At 42.9% G+C, this 23,088-nt stretch overlaps 1 protein-coding gene across 1 annotated transcript in view; it reads left to right on the forward strand.

Annotated features, from left to right (window-relative positions):
• LOC140410193 (immunoglobulin lambda-1 light chain-like) overlaps positions 1-23,088 on the forward strand; it is a 112,925-nt gene that overhangs the window by 83,581 nt on the left and 6,256 nt on the right. The window contains exons 4-5 of the mRNA XM_072498166.1: positions 8,167-8,207; positions 20,291-20,629. Of these exons, the coding sequence (XP_072354267.1) occupies positions 8,167-8,207; positions 20,291-20,629 (380 nt within the window). The remainder of the gene's footprint in view (positions 1-8,166; positions 8,208-20,290; positions 20,630-23,088) is intronic.

Below are 23,088 nucleotides of genomic sequence, written 5' to 3' on the forward strand. Positions count from 1 at the left end.
TAGCAGTGGTAACCACTGCGCCACCGTGCTGCCCCTTCCTACCAGGACTTGATGACCTGAGGTATAAGGAGAGGTTGGATAGGCTGGGACGTTTTCCCCTGGACCATAGGAGGCTTAGGTGTGATCTCATAGAGGTCTCTAAAATAACGAGGAGCACAGATAAGGTAGATATTCAACATCTTTTCCCAAAGGTATTGGAGTCTAGTATTAGAGGGCATAGGTTTAAGGTGACAAATGAGAGTTACAAAAGAGACCAGAGGGGAAATGTTTTCACACAGCGGGCGGTGAGCATCTGGAACAGGCTGCCTGAGGCAGTGGTAGAGGCGGGTTCAATGTTGTCCTTTAAAAAACAGTTAGATAGTTACATCGGCAGGGTGGGTATAGAGAGATATGGGCCAAATGCGGGCATGTGGGACTCGGTTAGTGATAGAAACTGGGCGGTATGGACAAGTCGGGCAGAAGGGTCTCTTTCCATGCTGCAAACATCTGTGACTCTATGTGTTGCATGGGTAACCTAAGCGTTTTGCAGCCAGATCTGCTGACCTGTACGTTGGAACAAATCCCCGGATACTCAGGGTAATGCAATCAATGAGATTACACATGTAAACCACTAAACATATGCACTCCGGATTAATGGTAGAAGAGGCTGCATAATCCAGTCCTGCATGAGTTTTGCTACATGTTCAAAAAACAAAGATATTCAACTGTTTCGAAATACTTCTCAGAATGGATAGACAAGTTCGCTGGTCCGCTCTAATTTTCTCAGAATCATCCAGATCAATATTTTGTTTCAGAACCAAATAAACGACGGATTTGCACCTATATATGACCAATATTGATGGATTTGATGATGAAACTGAGGTTATTGCAGGCACATTTGTTGATGGCACAAACGTAAGTAGGTAACCCTATGAGAGAATGACTCAAATAGTTAGCAAACCGTTTGTGGGTTAAGTCAGTCTGTAAAATTTGGCAGATTAATATTTTGTTGAAAACTGTGAGGTTTTCAAAGTTGTCTTGATGGGCAGAAGAGCAGAATAGTATTTAACTCGATGAAGGCTATAGAACTCAGCTAAATACAGTGACATTGAGGTCATTATAAATTCATCAGAATAAAAAATAGCACGCAGTCACAGCAAATAATTACAAATGCAAATGGGATGCCTGTTTGTATTGCAAGGCATCGTTCAGACTGTACTCATAGTACTGTGTCTCGCGTCCATCTCATTATTTGGGGGCAGTACACCTGATTTGGAAGCAGTTCACCAAGTTAGTCGCAGGGATCAAAAGTTCAACTTAGGAACACACGATCGGCAGATTGAGCGTCTTCTCACAGGATTTTGAGCAATTAGTGATTAACTTATTTCATATCCTGGGAGAACCTTAAGGAGGAAGCATAGTTCAGAATGAGGGATCTTGCATTTAGAACAGAGAGGAAGAGAAATATGTTTTGTCAGATGGCCCTTAGTCTTTGGGACTCTCTTTCCAGGAGGACAGTGGAAGTTAGATCATTGAACATTTGAGGCTGAGTTGCACAGATGTTTCATCTACTCGGGGAGACGGGCAACTGGACTTAACGCTCGCTCTTAATTGGCCGTGGCGGATCAGCTACGTTGGACGGAAGGCTGTTCAGGGTAACTATGCGGCTTCAATCCCCGTACCGGCTGAAGTTATTAATGAAGGCACCCCCACCCCTATCCCCTTCTCTATCTTGCCCCTCACCGGTGGTGTGGTGATACTCAGGTTAAATCACCACTAGTCAACACTTCCCTTCATAGGGGAAAGCAGCCTATGGTCATATGGCAACTTTACTTAAGACCACAGCGAGAGTAGGGAATGATCTTATTGAACAGCAGTAGAGGATCGTGGAGGAAGAGTCTTACATCTCGTCCTATTAAGTGCATAATGGAAAATTGCTCAGGATCTTTGCATGCCGTTACAATGACACGCGAGAGGAATTTATGTCCCTCCCAATTTTCAACCAAAGGCATAATAGGTAAATGGATCACCCGTATGGATGAAGGAAACACCTAATTACTAAAATATTGACCTAATATTCAGCTTTCACAGTATATTACAAATTAAAGTTTGATCTCAACATGACAATGCCTACCAAACTTAAAATTCCATGTTTATCCAGGTTGACTTCTGTCCCATAACTATTCTCCTGACAAGGCGAGTGCATTGGCACCGACACACAAAACCTATTGTGTCTCGCACATAATATGTAATAATATTTAGTATTACATAATATTATATGCCTTGAGAAAATCCAGGTACATTACATCTACCGGTTCCCCTGCATCTGCATTGCATGTTACATCTTCAAATGTACTTTATTAATATTCTTGGCAATATGGAATTGTTACACAATATGTCTTCTGCCTCTCTTCATATTCCTTCATACAAGATCAAGTTATGTTGTTACCGATAGTGAGTTGCACATTTTGTATTTTGCAGTGGTGGCATGGTGGTGGTGTTGGGGGGGGGGGGGCGCAGTGTGGTGCTGGGGGGCGGTTTAATAATTGTTTAATTCGGAACCTCGCAGCAATGATGAGAGATGAGTTGAAATCCTAAAAGGGAATGTTGGAAATTTAAATTCAACAAATTCATGATGACAGACAATAATTGCAATAGCCACCAGATTTCATTGGGGCAAGGAAGGGGGAAGGCGAGGGCGAGGGAAGGCAGAGGTGTGATGAGGTTTCGCACTCTCTCCCACAAACAGCAGCTGAAGCTAGAAACGTTGCCAATTTGAAACCTGAGATGGATAGATTTTTGTTTAGCTACATATCAAGGGATATGGGCCAAAGGTACGCAAATGGAGTTAGCCCACTGGTCAGCTGCTAAACGGTGTGGAAGACTTGGGGGATGAATGGCCTACTCCTGTTCCGATGAGGGTAGTCGAGTGCCAAATGGCAGAATCACTAGAACTTTGAATCACTGAAGCCAAGCACGCTGCAACGTCTCCTTATTGAATGCCACTATTACTTCCAGATGGTCTTTATCCACACACCTTTTCAATGGCATCGAACTGTTGTTTTTCAAGAATGGTATTCGACATTAGAGGAGGATGAAGTTTACGTCCGTTGCTATGTCCTGACCGTAGTTACACGAGACAATAATTATAAGCACGGCGTATTGAAAATAAATGACAGAGTGTACGCGCCCGCTAAGGCTCTATTGCACTGGATGGAAGTGGATGTTTACCATAACTAAATTCAGAAGATAATGACCATGAGTACATTGCAGCCCCTTCGCCACCACTGGAGGGCGCATGGACTTATAGCTGCCTGATGCATACTTTTGCTCAATCGGGATGACAATTTTTGACGGGTTAGGTGAGAAATCGTGAAACACGTTATCCGTTCCTACTTTAATTCCCTCTTAATTAAAACGTACGTATTTCGTCAGACCAATGCTAGATTGGCTCAACAGTATCAGCGTGACAGCGGAGCACTGCCGAAATTGGGAAATATTTTTGGACTTAGGTCTATATAGTAGGGAGGGAACAGAAAAGCGAATTTGTGTTAAGCTGGGTACCACAAACACAATGTAACAAGGGCCCACCTAACCTATTTGAGCGCATTTGGAGGATTGATAATGTTTGTTACAGGATATTGACAAGATTATCCTGATGCTCTTCGAAATAGTGACAATATAGTGGCAAACGTCTCAAGCTGACATTGGCAAGAGTAGTTTGGGATCATTTATATCCCAGGACGATGCGTTCGAATGAAATCTCAGGTTTCACTCATGATGAGTTATTTGGCACCGGAAAATAGCCTCACCATTAACTGACACAGTACAGCGCTATCTCAGTACGAGCTTTCCGATACTGTTGCCTCAATGTGCGCTGATCCTACAGAAAGCACTCGGCCAGTGCGGACGCTTCCTTGGTGCAGTATTACATCAGTGTTGATCCACCTGCAGTGCAGCGCTCTCTCCGCGGCGGAAGTTCAACAAACGTAGTTTTCTGTCAGGACATCTCCTCCAACAGAGGAGTCCTACCTTATTGCTGACACATTTGCATGTTTCAAATTACGACTTAAAAGTTAACACTAAATTGTCTCAAACTGGTTCATTAAATATCGCATTAGCATCCCTCTCGCGCCCTGTGTGCAGTAACAGACGGGTCAATACTTCTGACGCACTGTTGTTGACAGGGGAAAATACATTATTTCACACGACCAGACGCAAACGTGCGGTTTTACGAGAATCGATATCTATCCTACGAATTATCGAGTATTCACAGCAACGGAACCGGAGATGAGGCCCATATTGATTTATGTGGTCAACATTGGCCTGCAGTCTTCCCGCTTCATCTCATTCCTCAAAAATTCTCGTGCTTTCAACGACGTTCAGATCCCAAATAAAAACCACGAAAATACAGCTCCATGTCCGCAATTTCCCCTATTTCATTAAACAGCCTTCTCCTCAAACGTACTTCTTCTATTCGCATCACAGAACCCAATACGATCTTGAGTTCAATATTCTCCAGTCATGTTTCGGAATGTTTCTACTTAATTGCCCGAGCGACATATGAGTTACTTTCTGACATTAACGACCGTTAATTACGAACTCCCCCACACCCTCTCTACGCACATGCTATCAATGATCTTCGAAATTTGATTAATTTATGTCAAGTCACCATCAGCCTCCCCGCTTGCCAGAGAAAATGATACCAGATTGTTAAATCATTCCCGATATATATAACTTTTCACTTCGTTGTCAATTATTACGGCACCTAATCTGATATCTTTACACAATGTCTGCGCCAGGATTACTAGCGGAATTGTGCACAATGCTGGACATTTCGATTCACCAAACTTCTGGACGCAGTCATACTATTTCTCAGAGTTCATTTTCGTCTGTTACGTATTATTAAGAAACATTCGCATTCACACATTGTACTCGCATTGCATACTGGGAAAGACCGATGACTTACATCCTGACGCTCATATCGCCGTCCGTTGTTACTATCCTGAAGTCCCTGTCCCATTATTTCAATCAACGTTAGGCTTTTCTGATAAATTCATCTTTGAAAACTCTTCAGTTCGAAGGCTCGCACTTCTTTCACCCGAAGATCAATCATCTCAAAATGAGAACGGAACGATAGAGTTCACAATGTCAGGTTTCTATTGTAGGTTCGTCACGATTCAGGGTCTTTTGAAATCAGATCAGTCAAAACTATAACAGCCCGCAAATGCGGCCAGGACACCTGGAAACATGTGCACCCTTTGCTTTGCAAGAATACAATGCTCTGTGTGATAATTCAGGACAGTGCGATAGGCACGAATGCAATCTACTGAGTGCGTTCTGCCCCAAATGCTATCCGGGGCCCTAGCGCCTTGTCGAAAGGAGAATTCAAGCGATGAAGCAAATAATGATCGCTTGTGGAGGGGCGGTGAGGTACACTACAGTGAGAAAGGAACAATACAGCAATGCAGAATGCGAGAAATTGGTAGATGGAGTAGTGAAAAGAATAGGCGCGATGATTAAAATTAAAAAAGAAGGAAAGGGAGAAGGAAATAAATATATAAATACATCAATAAAGAAAAAAAAGAAAGAAAAAAAGAAAGAAATTAATGACGAATGGGAAGTACGGAAGAAAGGAAGGGCGGAAGTAAGTAAGGAGGGAAGGAAGGAAGGGAGGGAAGAAGTTAAAAAGAGTAGCGTATCGAATTGTCGAAGTACTTTCTTTAGTTTTGTGCTCCTGCTCTCCTGTGGGAAAGATTAGAGGGCGGAATGGGCCTCTCACCTTCGCTGGATCACAAGCTCTCCTGGGCTGAATGGCTCTATTTTGCAGCCGGGGTCCGCTGAATAATCCCATCTTGTCCTACTTTCATTTGGTTGAATGGCCATTTTACGTCCTTGCGCTGAAGACATCAGGAGGTTCCTTCCAACGTAAATTATTCTCCGATGATGGTACAACCACCCTCCACATATTCATCACAAATGGCATTACCAACAGAATCCCTGAGCAGTCACTGATGAGGCGGAGCCTGGTAACGCTCGTGTTATTTTTTGTATGAGTGTGTATCAGTGTGGGACAGGGGGAGCACGGTGATAAAAGTCAATGCAGCCGCCGTACAAAAACCTCTCAGAAGATGTGCTGAAGGATAGTGGCAGCGGAGATCACTGCGCCAACATCACAGAAGGAATATTGAGTGATTTGTGTTATTTTCACCTTAAATTGCTATTGGAATCGTCATCCATAAAAAATATTACACATTTTTGTTTTACCCAAAAGGGTAATGTTTTTCAATGTTATTGATGAGAACATTGGCTGCTCCTAAGCTGCAACTCACGCCTCGGCCTACCCGCAATCAATAGCACAACAAATGGCTCGGTCATTTCGTACGCAGCAATACCATCAGGAAATTCTACTATTTGCACATCCCTGCAGAGCCCACTTTGTCAAGGAAAACGTAATTGGCCCAAAACTGCTTTGGACGTTTTACCCACTTGACCTCTGCTTCACAGATCATGAACAGTCGAATTTGATCTCTTTCTTTTTGACAGGTTGTTGTAAAGTGGTCTATTGATGTGCTGGAACAACAATCTACTTCGGGCCAGGCACCAAACTTACGCTATTAGGTAAGAAAAATGACGTTTTATCCGTGGATTAATGTTCAGCTATTTGATTTCCAAACTTACTGATTAGAAACTAATTTCGCCTGTTAACTTTGCCTCAACACGCTTTGTCTATTCTTCATACCTAGACTGCTTTCCATTCTCACGATCGTGTGGTGATCGATCCCTTGACCTCACTACCGTTGTTTTTAACTAACAAAGGAAAAGATGGCTGCTGCATCGTCGAGCAACACAAATTTACTTTTGCTAACATCAACCTATATTAGGGTGGTGTTTCCCCCCTTAGTTAAATTTAAAATGGAACACTGCTCAGACCTTGGAACGCGCAACCTGCGATTAGTAAATAATTGCACTCACGCAAGATTGTTTAGTCTCCAAAACCTGCACTATGATCCACATTCTGTACCTTTGCGGTATGCAGGCATGCAATTCACAGATTCAGATTGACCGACGCAGCGTCAATAGATTAGTATGCTATCAGGAAGGTTAGAACAAGGCCTTGCCTTCCATAAGAGACCCATGCAGTTTGGATTTGCATGTTAGATATTGGACACAAAAAATACATTGAGCCATTTTGTGACGCCTCTGTATCACAGTGCTGCAAATGTGAACTACTTTGGTCAAGGCACCAAATTAACAGTTCTGGGTGAGTCAATCTTTCCTTCATCATCTCAACTAAGTAGTCCGCACAGGTTATTGATGAATATTTTGCTTGATTTTTCAAAATTTGTCCAAAACATCAATCGGTCTGTGAGTTTTAGCCTGCAGTATTCTCAACCACGTTCAGTTGGAAAGGGCGTGTTGCAGGCCTTGTCATGAATTAGGTTTGATCGTCGTTTAAGCTGGCTTTGGCAAGGCGACAAAGTTACTAATTTTTGTTTTCATTGAGGCAACTCTGTACATGTTCGAAATCTGTCAATCAAAATATCTTTCTTTACGCGGCTAAAAGTGTGGAGGGGTCGTGTTCGTTATTACATATAAAAGCTGCCGATCGGATGCATAGACTCAGTTTATATTGCCTCACATATAGAACATGAAGCAGTGACATAGCAACGTCGTAAGCCGAATGATAGAGCTCAGAGGGTAGATAGATAATGATATTCTCTAGTACGTATACACTTCAACAATTGACATTAAAGTTAGAACGTTCATGCCTGATTCTCAGAAACTAACCCCCGTACAAAAGCCCGAGGAAATCAGGCCCCCACACCCCGCATTGCCACTGCCGTACCTGCTCTCCCTGCTCCACCCCCCCCCCCTCTCCCTAACACAGCACACACACTCAAAGACACATTTCTGCATTCCTGTTGTGGGTAAATTAAAGCTACGCACTCTATCTAGTTAAAACATTACTGGGTCACGCTATTAATGGTTAACGAGCCAAGACAAGTAAATAAAGACTCGATACGGAGCAGTAATGGTTCAACGTGTACTCTGGCCACAATCTGGCTCTAAGTCCGGAAAGAATTTATAGTTCATTAACATAGACAGTTCTTCGGGAGAATAGAAACCGCGTTCCAGATACGAAAGTGATTTTTGTGACAGCCTCGTACGGCTGTGTAACAACAGAGAAGCATACTTCGGAAGCGGGACAAAACTGGTTGTATTAGGTAAGTGAAAAGAATCCTCAGATTGGAGAAAGTAAATATGTAAAGCGACTAAGTGTTGACAGGGACCCGTTTTAGGTTTCCGTATGTATAGAACAATAAGGATTGATAGAACCGAACATTTATGCTAAAAGCATGCACAACGATAGATATAAAGTAATTCCGCTTGTGGAGGTCTACCGAAAAAGTACATTCAAGCAACCGCCGTTCAGGTGATACATCAGAAACAAACTCTTTGTAAAAAAGATACATCTTAAATTCTCTCCCTGTCATCAAATCCCCGCCAAATCCGTTAATGCAGGGACGGTCAATTGAAAACATGAAACTCTATATAAATAAATAGTTAGTTGGTAACGCTATTCAGGTCAAGGCAAGCGGATGGTTTTAAGATGCCGAATTAGAATGATGTGACGCTTCCAGGGGCGATTTGGCCACATTTGGTCATCTGGTCCAGAAATCCTTGATGGCTACAGCCATAGTAGAACTGCTATGGAGCATTCCGACTTAACAGGTGCAAGGTCGATTTTGTGACAGCCTCGTAAGGCTGTGTAGCAATTACGAAGCATACTTCGGAGCTGGGACCAAAGTAGTCGTTTTAGGTAAGTGCCCGCATTGCTAACACTGATAAAGATTGTTCAATTCAATAATATATGTTGTGGGGTGAGGGCGTTAGGATGGAGGGAATGAAAATATATGAACTCGATCAATTTATTTCGGCACTTCACCTTACGAATACAAATTCGCTACTGTTCTAATCACCTTCCCATAGGAAAATGGTTGTGTGGGAACAAGATGCAAAGTATCTCAGAGAAAAATAACATGCGACAATGTAATTCCAAGCAGCCTAACTCGAACGACTATGACAGTAGAACAAAATCAAAGGAGTGTCAAACGTAAGAAAGGTTGTGTCATTTTGCCTACATGCATTTTCATAAACTATGTTGGAGAACACCATGTCGAAGCATTATTCCAGGTAAAAATAAAGATTGATGTCAGAACTGAGACGTTAGAAATACCACCATAACGACAGGTGGTGTTATCTCTAGATATTTCCTCTGGTGACAGTCCCAAACGAGGGTGGGGTTCGAACGAGGGAGGGATATAGTAAACGAGGGAGGTAGCATTCGGAACACAACTCGGCCGTTCAGGGGTGGCGGCAGGGCATAAATATTGGTGCAACCGTGGTCTCCCCCTCAACCGGTGCAACCTCAAGACATTGCTGAGGATTGAGAGTATTTTGCTGTAATGTTGCTAGATCTTGGCTGACAAGGGTGTCAAAGGGCATAGACTAAAGGCAGGTGCATCGTGCTGTGATACACATTAGCGATAGTTTAAGCACATGTTGCAGCAATCTTTTAAAAACTGAATGGTTTCTACGCCGGTCGCAATGATTCAATATCCCTTAAGTTACAATGATCCTCTGTTTACATATTATCTTTGATGTGAAGGCACATGTGCCACTGAGTGATCGGAAGTTTTGATACAGGGATCTAGCTTTGTGCTCTGGCAGCATTTACTACTTCGGAGCTGGGACCAAGTTGACTGTTGTTGGTACGTTTTCTATCTCAATTAATCTGCCTATCTAACCATCTATCAGCTCATTTTTCGGTGTGTCTGTATACATATGGTCGTAGTTATCTGCCTGTTAATGTTTTAGTATTGTTGTTTGCTGGAGTGCTCGGGGAGCAACCAACGTTTACATTTTGCGAAAGGGTCGACATTAACCGTTTTGTCTGAGTCATATTTCTTTTTGATAAAACAAACATTGTTCAGGATTCAGATTGCCTGCAGAATTTCCTTAATCGTTATTCATCCCCAGATAATCATCTAGTATTGTCAAAACTATAACTGGAATAATTGACTGACAGTTGCACACGCATATGAAAAGACACACATTGGGAAAGATGGTTTAAATTCAAACACCGTCTATCTTAAGTGCTTAATTTGACTTCTTGTTCTTTTATGTTAACCAAAAGCCAAAAATCATAAATTAATTAATTGTCGGAACAGTTCAACTTGAGAGGACACTGTTCAGGTACATTTTTGTGATGTCTCATGATTATGTGGACACAGGAAGAAGCCAGAGCTTGTACTTTGGAGATGGCACTAACTTATCAGTACTAGGAGAGTGAAATATTGGCCTTAGGGTTAACGTGCAGGTTCAGTCGGTATTTAGGAAGGCAAATGCAATGTTAGAATTCATGTTGAGAGGGAGCGAATACAAGACCAGGGATGTACTTATGAGGCTGCATAAGGTTCTGGTCAGACGTCATTTGGAGTATGGTGAGCAGTTTTGGGGCCCGTATCGAAGGAAGGATGTGCTAGCCTTGGAAAAGATCCAGAGGAGGTTCACAATAATGATCCTTTGAACGAAGTGCTTGTCGTATGAGGAACGGTTGAGGGTCTCTACTCGTTCTGGGTCTCTCCTCGTTGGAGTTTAGAAGGATGAGGGGGGATCTTATTAAAAATTGCAGAGTACTGCGTGGCCTGGATAGAGTGGACATGGAGAGGATGATCCACTTGTAGGAAAAACTAAAACCACTGGACACAAAATCAGTCTAAAGGGAAGATTATTTTAAAACAGAGATGAGGAGGAATTTCTTCAGCCAGAGGGTGGTCAATCTGTGGAACGCTTCACCACATAAGGCAATGGATGCCAAATCACTGAGTGTAGTAAAAACAGAGATAGATAGGTTCTTGATTAAAAGGAGGATCAGGGGTTATGGGGAGAACGGGGATGAGAAAATATCAGCCATGATTGAACGGCGGAGCAGACTCGATGGGCCGAATGGCCTAATTCAGTTCCTATGTCTTATGCTCTTATGGACTTTGGGTTCAATAAGTATTTGAACTCGAGATCTGTTTGCTCAACCAAGAATGACCATAAAATCTGGGGAAAATATATATATTAAAGAAACGTAAATTAAAATACCTGCACATAATTCTGGAACAAATCTTGGTGGATCGTGCCGAAGGCAAGAGAGGCAAATAGATATACAGTGGATCAAGATACAGAACATAATCTAGACAAAAAAGTGAACGCAATATTATTAACAGTGCAGGAGAAAGGAGCGCATGGTTTTAAAAAAAATGAATAATGAGAGGGTGTTGCGGCGGAATAATGAATGCCACACGGTATTGAATGATTCCACTGCACTGATTAATCTTCGTGTAGAAATGTATAGAAATATACATTTTGTCTCGCAGCTGTAACAAAATGCCTCGAAACTACGGGTAAAAATGAAGATCATTCGATATCCGTGGTTTTAGTTTAGTTCGTAGTATAGTATGAACAACATTTATTTCCTGATGGCTGGGAAGATATTGTTGAATGGAATGGAAATTTGCAGAACTGTAAATTCAATGCTATGAATTCTGAATAATCATATCCCTCACTCAGTTTTCTGGAGCAATATGGAAAACCTAACTTTTTCTCAAACAAATTCGGGTACATATAGCTCATGTCCAAATCGAGAGGAAAGAAAAGGCTGGATAGCCTTGTCCGTTGCTGACGCATCTACACAGTTTGACCATGGACTGATAAGAAAGATTATATAGAGCTAGAAAGTTTATAAAAAGCAAAGTTATTTCAAATGATGTATTGATGAGGGCGTGAAGTGCTGCGGCAAACGTGAAAGAGGCAGCAGCGCTACCTCAGTTTACCATATGAAGTTTCCCTACATGCGTCTCACACTGTGTTCGGGGAATGAGTACTACTTCGGTAGCGGGACCAAATTGGTTGTAAAAGGTGAGCACAGCAATGTTATGTCACCTCTGATCATGCATATTGTCAACATACGTTCACGTTTCACGGTTGGTTGTGGAAAGAACGTTTTCCTTTACACAGTGCATTTATTATGTGGACACAAGAAGACACTCAGGGGGGCACGAGGGAACACTGATCCTTTAAACATGTATAAAGCACGTGGAAAACCGTGTGGACACTCTTGATTTGGATGCTGTGGATGCAGAATTAGCGTAATCAGTCTCTTAAATGTACCACACCGTTTCAGGGAACTCAATGGTTTTAGCGGTGGTTTAAAATACTGTGCTCTGGTAGCTACGAGTATTTCTTTGGTGACGGGACCAAACTGATTGTGTTGGGCGAGTAGAAAGTTCGAAACACGGTTCACTTAATGTTCCTTTTGTGATTTTCAGTTCCCAAATGAGAAATTGAGATGGAATCGTCCTGTTTTATTTCTAAAGTAAATATTTGAAGCAGACAATGCCAGAGTCAGACTTCATTGAAAATATTTAAATGTCTCCTTAATCTAAAACACAGAAAGAAGTTTGCGTTTCTCTCATTTGTCACGAGATGTGACAAGCTGAGAAAGTCAGTATTTGTTGCACTCCTGCAAATGCACTTGAGAAGCTGCCGAAGAGCCACGAATCCCAAGCACCGCTGTCCATGTGGCGCAGAGGGAGCGTCTTTAATATTTCCTCATTCATTCATTTTGGCGGTTACTGCTAGCTTCATCATATCTCCATTTGGTTTCTCACACCCTCCGTGTCTCTGTTATAAATCTTTCCATGATACCTTCACCACTTAACAACATGCCGTCAACCTTGTGTCCCTAAGACCATAAGACATAGGAGTGGAAGTAAGGCCATTCAGCCCATCGAGTCCACTCCACCATTCAATCATGGCTGATTTCAACTCCATTTACCCGCTCTCTCTCCATAGCCCTTAATTCCTCGAGAAATCAAGAATTTATCAACTTCTGTCTCAAAGACACTCAATCTCCCGGCCTCCACCGCCCTCTGTGGCAATAAATTCCACAGACCCACCACTCTCTGGCTGAAGAAATTTCTCCTCATCTCTGTTCTAAAGTGACTCCCTTTTGTTCTAAGGCTGTGCCCCCGGGTCCTAGTCTCCCCTGTTAATGGAAACAACTTCCCTACATCCACCCTATCTAAGCCATTCATTATCTTGTAAGTCTCTATTAGATCTCCCCTCAACCTCCTAAACTCCAATGAATATAATCCCAGGATCCTCAGACGTTCATCGTATGTTAGGCCTACCATTCCTGGGATCATCCGTGTGAATCTCCGCTGGACCCGCTCCAGTGCCAGTATGTCCTTCCTGAGGTGTGGGGCCCAAAATTGCTCACAGTATTCTAAATGGGGCCTAACTAATGCTTTATAAAGCTTCAGAAGTACATCCCTGCTTTTATATTCCAAGCCTCTTGAGATGAATGACAACATTGCATTTGCTTTCTTAATTACGGACTCAACCTGCAAGTTTACCTTTAGAGAATCCTGGACTAGGACTCCCAAGTCCCTTTGCAAATCAGCATTTTGAATTTTGTCACCGTTTAGAAAATAGTCCACGCCTCTATTCTTTTTTCCAAAGTGCAAGACCTCGCACTTGCCCACGTTGAATTTCATCAGCCACTTCTTGGACCACTCTCCTAAACTGTCTAAATCTTTCTGAAGCCTCCCCACCTCCTCCATACTACCTGCCCCTCCACCTATCTTCGTATCATCGGCAAACCTAGCCAGAATGTCCTCAGCCCCGTCATCTAGATCGTTAATATCTAAAGAGAACAGATGTGGCCCCAACACTGAACCCTGCGGGACACCACTCGTCACCGGTTGCCATTCCGAAAAAGAACCTTTTATCCCAACTCCCTGCCTTCTGCCTGACAGCCAATCGTCAATCCATGTTAGTACCTTGCCTCGAATACCATGGGCCCTTATTTTACTCAGCAGTCTCCCGTGAGGCACCTTGTCAAAGGCCTTGTGGAAGTCAAGATAGATAACATCCATTGGCTCTCCTTGGTCTAACCTATTTGTTATCTCTTCAAAGAACTCTAACAGGTTTGTCAGGCACGACCTCCCCTTACTAAATCCATGCTGACTTGTCCTAATCCGACCCTGCACTTCCAAGAATTTAGAAATCTCATCCTTAAGGATGGATTCTAGAATCTTGCCAACTACCGAGGTTAGGCTAATTGGCCTATACTTTTCCATCTTTTTCCTTGTTCCCTTCTTGAACAGGGGGGTTACAACAGCGATTTTCCAATCCTCTGATACTTTCCCTGACTCCAGTGACTGTTGAAACATCATCACCAACGCCTCTACTATTTCTTCAGCTATCTCCTTTAGAACTCTAGGATGTAGCCCAACTGGGCCCGGAGATTTATCAGTTTTTAGACCTCTTAGTTTCTCTAGCGCGTTCTCCTTTGTGATGGCTACCATATTCAACTCAGTCCCCTGACTCTCCGGAATTGTTGGGATATTACTCATGTCTTCTACTGTGAAGACTGACGCAAAGTACTTATTCAGTTCCTCGGCTATTTCCTTGTCTCCCATCACAAAATTACCAGCGTCATTTTGGAGCGGCCCAATGTCAAATTTTGCCTCCCGTTTGTTTTTAATGTATTTAAAGAAACTTTTACTATCATTCCTAATGTTACTGGCTAGCCTACCTTCAAATTTGATCCTCTCTTTCCTTATCTCTCTCTTTGTTATCCTCTGTTTGTTTTTGTAGCCTTCCCAATCTTCTGACTTCCCACTACTCTTTGCCACATTATAGGCTTTCTCTATTGCTTTGATGCATTCCCTACTTCCTTTGTCAGCCATGGCTGCCTAATCCCCCCTCTGATAACCTTTCTTTTCTTTGGGATGAACCTCTGTACTGTGTCCTCAATTACTCCCAGAAACTCCTGCCATTGCTGTTCTACTGTCTTTCCCACTATGGTCTGCTCCCAGTCGATTTTCGTCAGTTCCTCCCTCATGCCCCTGTAGTTACCTTTATTTAACTGTAACACCTTTACATCTGATTCTACCTTCTTTCTTTCAAATTGGAGAGTGAATTCTACCATATTGTCATCACTGCCTCCAAAGTGCTCTCTTAATTTAAGATCTTTAATCAAGTCTGGCTCATTACATAACACTAAGTCCAGAATGGCCTGTTCCCTCGTGGGCTCCATCACAAGCTGTTCCAAAAGCCCTCCTGTAAACATTCAATGAATTCCCTTGCCTTGGGTCCACTGGTAGTATTATTTACCCAGTCCACCTGCATATTAAAGTCCCCCATGATCACTGTGACCTTGCCTTTCTGACATGCACTTTCTATTTCGTGGTGCATCTTGTGCCCCTGGTCCTGACCACTGTTAGGAGGCCTGTACACAACTCCCATTATGGATTTTTTGCCTTTGTGGTTCCTCAACTCTACCCACACAGACTCCACATCATCCGACGCCATGTCGTTTAGTGCTATTGATTTAATTTCATTCCTAATTAACAAGGCAATCCCACCCCCTCTGCCCACCTCTCTGTCTTTTCGATAGGTTGTGAATCCCTGGATGTTTAAATGCCAGTCCTGAACCCCCTGCAACCATGTCACTGTGATGCGTACCACATCATACCTGCCAGTCACAATCTGGGCCACAAGCTCATCTACCTTGCTCCGTACACTGCGCGCCTTTAAATATAGCACCTTTAATTCTGTATTGACCGTCCCTTTTTGCTTTCTTAGTGTGGTGGACCGTGGTTTACTGAGCCTTTACATACACTGTGTCATATTTTGTGGAATGGGGACTATTGTAACCTCTCCTGAGTTCTGTCTTTTCGTGCTTTTTTGTATTCCTAAGCAGCTACACTTCTCACTGATTACTTCACCTCTTGGTTCCCCGACTTTCCCTCCCCCCCCCCCCCCCACCCCCAATCTTTAGTTTAAAGTGTCTCATCACTTCAAAACACTCCCACTCCATTAGTCCACCCATTGCCTTAAAGTTGCTTCTTAAAACTTCATTACTTAAACACGTGTTTCACTATCCCCTCAAATATCCACTTCCATGTGCACCATTTGTCGTCCTATCTGAGAAATTTTGATGTTCAGGTACCTTAAAAGTGCTATCGAAAACATGGGGTTACCGATGTTTGCAAAATAAAATGGGAGAGGATACAAGTTCGTTCTTTGAACACATATTTAGGAAGGTGGTTCATTTTTCATTTTAGCTGATTGCTAGTTTTAACACTGGCCTGCACCACTGTGCTCAAATAACTACGATTATACGTTTGGAGTTGGGACCAAGGTAGCAGTTATAGGTAGGTTAACAATTCAGAGCATCACATTAAATTTGCAGGTTGTAACATATAATGGAAGTGAATGGGTTTACTTATGAGTCAATGTCCGACCCGTCTCGAAAGTTATTTTGCTGTTTATCATTGAGGGCACCACAACTCGTCTTAACACATTTCAATAATATTCGCTTGGATTGCTCGAACCTGTCGAACTATTAGATATCAATCCCATTGAGAGACCCCCATTCACAATCACCGTGTTTAATAGATTATTGTAACGTGTCTCCCCGTTCCTGCTCATCATGGACAAACCCATACACCTCGGTAGTTATCAAAACTTTGAACAACTCTTTTTATGGAATTTTGGTAAACCTGGGAATTTTTAAGGCATAGGTTGTGGGCAGCACATTTCCCATGCAACCGTCACCAAATCAGGCTGCAAAGATCCGGAATTCTGAGTCGGAAACGGAGCAGCGAGGCAACCTGGGTATCTGGCACCGCCATGAACGACAGGAGTTAACGCTATTATGCAAAGTCGGATTCATGGAAATTGAGTGTTGGGAAGAAGTCGATAAATTTGGGTGTCAGCAAATCCAGAAAAATACAAATAGAGAAAATCGATCCAGAGAGAGAGAGAGAGAAATAAATAAATGGAGCACAAACGAAAATACGGAAACTATAAACATGTAATGAGTAATCTTCTAAACGTCTTCAAGGACAATGTGGCAGGGACTCGGTTTAAGGCAACCGACTTACAATTGTTTCATTTATCGGCCAGCTGTATTTTTGCTTTATCGAATACAAATGTTGAAGAATGGTGCATCAAGAATTATCATGTCGTTTAATATGAATTTTATTTTGTTAATTGCAAGACCAAATCATTCCGACCAAGGATACTTCAATTTCACTATCAAACATTTGATAGTCTAATTTATAATCTCCAATTGGCCAATACACTTCACTACTTCAGTTCTAAACACCAACAACAAATCTTGTATAATATTTACAATGTAAATGCTTTTACATGTCAATCTAAAATAACTAAATTTGAATGCCCTTCGAAGGGTATTATTTATTAGTTTACATTGCAGAGGGGTAACACCAAATACAGGTTTCTGAAGATACTGGTCTACATTTTCCCGCAGACTGGAGTCTCCGTAATGAGAGCCAGCAAATCCTCCTTACGCTGTTTTACCGTCAGTGTGTTAATATGTTGGGATACCATGTCTAGCCCAGCTATGAACATATGGTCTGTAACAGTTCACAGAGGAGGCCACAGCTACCTTTGTCAAATCTGGGCAGCCAGGAGGGACGGACAGTAAAGGTGGACTCACCAGCACTGCTCAAACACTGCTCCTCACCCCTCCTCCCACATACCCTTTTCTCACACTCTCCCCTCAACAGGTTTGGAGAGGTAGTCAATGCGTTAATTCTTGCACGGACTCATCTGTAACTGTGTTCGCGAATCATACATCCCGCGAATCACACATCCTACTAAAGGGCCAATAATCACAGTCGCAGCCCAAATAACTCATTTTTACCGTCATTTAACCCAAATTTTGTTCATTCGAAATAGTTCAAGAAGATTAATACAGTAGTAACACATTAAATATCAATTGATCAGCAGTGTGGGCTGCGAAGTGTATTATGAAAGATTATTTTAAAGTTGCCTGATGTGCACATCAGAATTCTTATCAATAGAGGAATATCTTAAATTCCTGGCTCGGCCATATAGAATTCAAATCAGGAAGAGATTGCTTTCACAATTCCTGATGGAAATCTGGAGTCTCATAATAACCACCGTCCTTCCCCAACCTAACCTAAAAATATATATTGTTCCTGTTAGCTTGAGGTGGAGGTCGAGGGAAGTGTTGACGTAAATATGGTGTTTAAAGGCTGATACGTATAAAGGTTTTGTATAGTGGTCGTAACTAGACATATATTATTAAGACTAGTAAATTGAATTGAATAGCCACAGACAAATGCAAGGCATTCAAAAAGTATATAACTATATAATTAAAGAGCCAAGAAAGTCGCAGTAGTTCTAATGGCTTGCATGTACTGTTAGATTCTGAGATTCCTGATTGTTCGCTTCGAGGGTGCGCATAAATGCACATAAATGGTTATATTTGAGTCCGCTTTAGCTTTAATCTGTCTTTGAGCAAAGTGCAGGCTTAATTCGAATTAGTGTCCCTTATACAATACAAAATAATAGCTTCTTGCAATTTCAACATTTATTTTTATCCAATCTGAACAAGACAATAACGAGCACGTTATATCTTTAAAAAATAAAAGTATTCAAAAGTGAATAGTATGCATGAACGTTTCGTGGAAAATTAGTTAGATCACATTTTGTTGGGCATGATGGGGAAATGGTAGTGTCATTTGTAATACAGCAGGCCTAGACTGATGCTCAGGGGACACGGGTTCGAATCCTCGCACGGGCCCTGGTGCAATTCGTACCTAATTATTCAAGCTGAAATTAAAAGCGAGTTTCAGTACTGGTAACCATGTAAACCACTTTAGATTGTTGTAAAGGCCCATCTGGTTCTCGAATGCCTTTGGGGGTAGGAGATCAGGCAATTTTACCTGGTATGGCCTGCGTGTGACTCCAGAGACAAAGCAATGTCCTTCACTCTTAAGTAGAGCGGAAATAATGTGGCAAGCAACTCAGTTTAAAGGATTTGGCAACACATGCTGGCCTTGCCAGTTGCGCCCAAGTGCATAAAATACTAAATACATAGACTGGGTTTTGTGACGTTCTACCCCGACCAAAATAAGAAATAAGTGTCAGAGAAGGCGGAACAGCATATTGAAACGATTGCTCACAACTACGGGGTTATCAACAACACAGGGAGGAATACAGCAGGCATGACCTGTTTTATCGAGGAAGAAATAAGTTGACCGATAAGCTCATAGAACTATTACACGTGGGAGGCTGTCTGGTAGAGAAGAAACGTTGGAATACATTTCACTTGTTTGGGGCGAGGGAACAGTGAGATGTCCATGGACTGCACTTCTAAGATTATCACCAATAATTCAGACGTACATTTCCACAACTCTACCGAAGAAGCGGCACTGGCATGATCAGCCTAATATACTCTCTCTTAACTGCGTTATTCCGTCATTATACTGATTACAATAGGGCAACATTTTGTGAACGAGACAAAATTAGCATCACAGTCAAAGAGTAATGGAATTAGTACAACAGATGAACAATTAATTTGTCCCCTGCAGAGCATGCACGCCCTCTAAAAAAAACATCTAGGCTGTCCATTAACCAACACCATCCCCTTCGCTCCGCAAGGTAAAATCCTCAGTTGTTCCCCCAATGCCTTGTTAAAAAAATATCGCGTAGCTCAGATTCCGGCACACCTGTGGGTATCGAGTACTGAATCATTAATACACTCAGTATACAAAAAAAATCTCTTTAATATTCTCTCAGTCGCTTGTTCACGGCATTAAACCTTTGTCCTCTACACGTATAAAAGAGTAACAGCAATACATTTTCAAACTTCTCCAACCTACCATTATGAGTGCAACTCTTCATTCCTGCCTCCCTTAGTGTCACTTTCCTGTACAACATCTCAAGGTTTATCACATCCTTCTTAAATTAGTTTATCAGGCAGTGTGGAATAATCAACCGTACGGCTGCTTTATAAAGTTTCAGCATAATGTCCTTACTAGTAAGGTGCAGAATAATGCAACAGGAAGAGGGCTGCTTCACAGTTTTGGCCGACAAGTTAAATTCGACTCCCGATAAAGCGTTTGTAAAAGATTGGAGTAATTCCCGGTTATGACACCCAATTGCACTTCACATGTGGAACAGAGGATTCTGATTCTGATTTCTCGGTAGTTTCGGTTTAAACGGACAGAGTTCTCATAACATATGTATTTGATTCGGTGTGACAGTAATAATGGGTTCCATGTTATTCCAGAGTTTCCGCAGAGCTAACAATGTTTGCAGCACAATTTAAAGTGATGTTGTTTAATGGTGTCAGTTGATTTTCACTCTCACCCATATAATCTCCATGATTTGGTTAATTCCCACACAGACCGGCCGCGTCAAGATCCAAAAATTACTCTCTTCGATCCCTCGCCCGAAGAGATTAAGGATAAAGAGAAAGCAACCGTGGTTTGCACGGTCATTGATTTCTACCCTGACAACATCCAGATCCTCTGGTTTGTAGATGACAATCAGAAGCCGGACAACGACTCAAACATTCAGACTGACCTCAATTCCATCGGAGGGCCCGATTCATATAGCATCAGCAGTCGGCTGAGATTTGATCAGCAAACATGGGCCCTGTCTCAGACCGTTGAGTGCAAAGTGAATCACTATTCGAATGGATCCGATCCTACTACATTCAGCTCAAAATTAACCGTCAACGCCAGTAAGTCCACATGGAACATGGGGGCCATTTTAATTCAGCTTGAACTTTCTCCTAGCTGTGTAGTGTAGTTCAAATTTAACTTCAGGTTTAAGTCATGGCAGGAGAGCTCAGACCCGTGTCATGCTCCTCTTGTGAGATGTGGCAAGTCAGGGACCCTTCTGGTGTCCCTGACTCCTTCATCTGCAAGAAGTGTGTCCAACTGCAGCTCCTGTTAGACCGCTTGACGGCTCTGGAGCTGCGGATGGACTCACTTTGGAGCATCCGCGATGCTGAGGAAGTTGTGGAAAGCACATTCAGTGAGTTGGTCACACCGCAGATTAAAATTACTGAGGCAGATAGGGAAAGGGTGACCAACAGACAGAGGAAGAGTAGGAAGGCAGTGCAGGGATCCCCTGCGGTCATCCCCCTCCAAAACAGATTTACCGTTTTGGAAACTGTTGGGGGAGATGGCTCACCAGGGGAAGGTGGCAGCAGCCAGGTTCATGGCACCGTGGCTGGCTCTGCTGCACAGAAGGGCGGGAAAAAGAGTGGCAGAGCTATAGTGATAGGGGATTCAGTCGTAAGGGGAATAGACAGGCGTTTCTGCGGACGCAAACGAGAATCCAGGTTGGTATGTTGCCTCCCTGGTGCAAGGGTCAAGGATGTCTCGGAGCGGCTGCAGGGCATTCTGGAGGGGGAGGGTGAACAGCCAGCTGTCGTGGTGCATATAGGCACCAACGATATAGGTAAAAAACGGGATGAGGTCCTACAAGCTGAATTTAGGGAGTTAGGAGTTAAACTAAAAAGTAGGACCTCAAAGGTAGTAATCTCAGGATTGCTACCAGTGCCACGTGATAGTCAGAGTAGGAATGACAGGATAGCTAGGATGAATACGTGGCTTGAGAGATGGTGCAAGAGGGAGGGTTTCAAATTCCTGGGACATTGGGACCGATTCTGGGGGAGGTGGGACCTGTACAAATCGGACGGTCTGCATCTGGGTGGGACCGGAACCAATGTTCTCGGGGGGGTGTTTGCTAGTGCAGTTGGGGAGGGTTTAAACTAATGTGCCAGGGGGATGGGAACCGATGTAGGAAGTCAGTGGGGACAGAAACAAAAGGCAGGAAGGGAGAGTGTGTAAAGCATGACCAGAGAAAGCAGGGCAGAGAGCAAGGAAGGTCTACATTAAACTGCATTTATTTCAATGCAAGGGGCCTGACGGGCAAAGCGGATGAACTCAGGGCATGGACGGGCACATGGGACTGGGATATTATAGCTATGACTGAAACATGGCTAAGGGAGGGGCAGGACTGGCAGCTCAATGTTCCGGGCTACAGATGCTATAGAAAGGATAGAACAGGAGGTAAGAGAGGAGGGGGAGTGGCGTTTTTGATTAGGGAGAACATCACGGCAGTACTTAGAGGGGATATATCCGAGGGTTCGCCCACTGAGTCTATATGGGTGGAACTGAAAAATAAGAAGGGAGAGATCACCTTGGTAGGACTGTACTACAGGCCCCCAAATAGTCAGCGGGAAATTGAGGAGCAAATATGTAAGGAGATTACAGATAGCTGCAAGAATAATAGGGTGGTAGTAGTAGGGGACTTTAACTTTCCCAACATTGACTGGGACAGTCATAGCATTAGGGGCTTGGATGGAGGGAAATTTGTTGAGTGTATTCAGGAGGAATTTCTCATTCAGTATGTGGATGGACCGACTAGAGAGGGGGCAAAACTTGACCTCGCCTTGGGAAATAAGGAAGGGCAAGTGATAGAAGTGCTAGTGAGGGATCACTTTGGGACAAGTGACCATAATTCCATTAGTTTTAAGATAGCTATGGAGAATGATAGGTCTGGCCCAAGAGTTAAAATTCTTAATTGGGGCAAGGCCAATTTTGATGGTATCAGACAGGAACTTGCAGAGGTAGATTGGGGGAGACTATTGGCAGACAAAGGGACGGCTGGTAAATGGGAGGCTTTTAAAAATGTGTTAACCAGGGTGCAGGGTAAGCACATTCCCTTTAGAGTGAAGGGCAAGGCTGGTAGAAGTAGGGAACCCTGGATGACTCGAGATATTGAGACTCTGGTCAAAAAGAAGAAGGAGGCATATGACGTACATAAGCAACTGGGATCAAGTAGATCCCTTGAAGAGTATAGAGATTGTCGAAATAGAGTTAAGAGGGAAATCAGGAGGGCAAAAAGGGGACATGAAATTGCTTTGGCAAATAATGCAAGGGAGAATCCAAAGAGATTCTACAGATACATAAAGGGGAAAAGAGTAACTAGGGACAGAGTAGGGCCTCTTAAGGATCAACAAGGGCATTTATGTGCAGAGCCACAAGAGTTGGGTGAGATCCTGAATGAATATTTCTCATCGGTATTCACGGTGGAGAAAGGCATGGATGTTAGGAAACTAAGGGAAATAAATAGTGATGTCTTGAGAAGTGTGCATATTACAGAGGAGGAGGTGCTGGAAGTCTTAAA

The sequence above is a fragment of the Scyliorhinus torazame genome, chromosome 4, assembly GCF_047496885.1.
Source record: "Scyliorhinus torazame isolate Kashiwa2021f chromosome 4, sScyTor2.1, whole genome shotgun sequence".
NCBI lineage: Eukaryota > Metazoa > Chordata > Chondrichthyes > Carcharhiniformes > Scyliorhinidae > Scyliorhinus > Scyliorhinus torazame.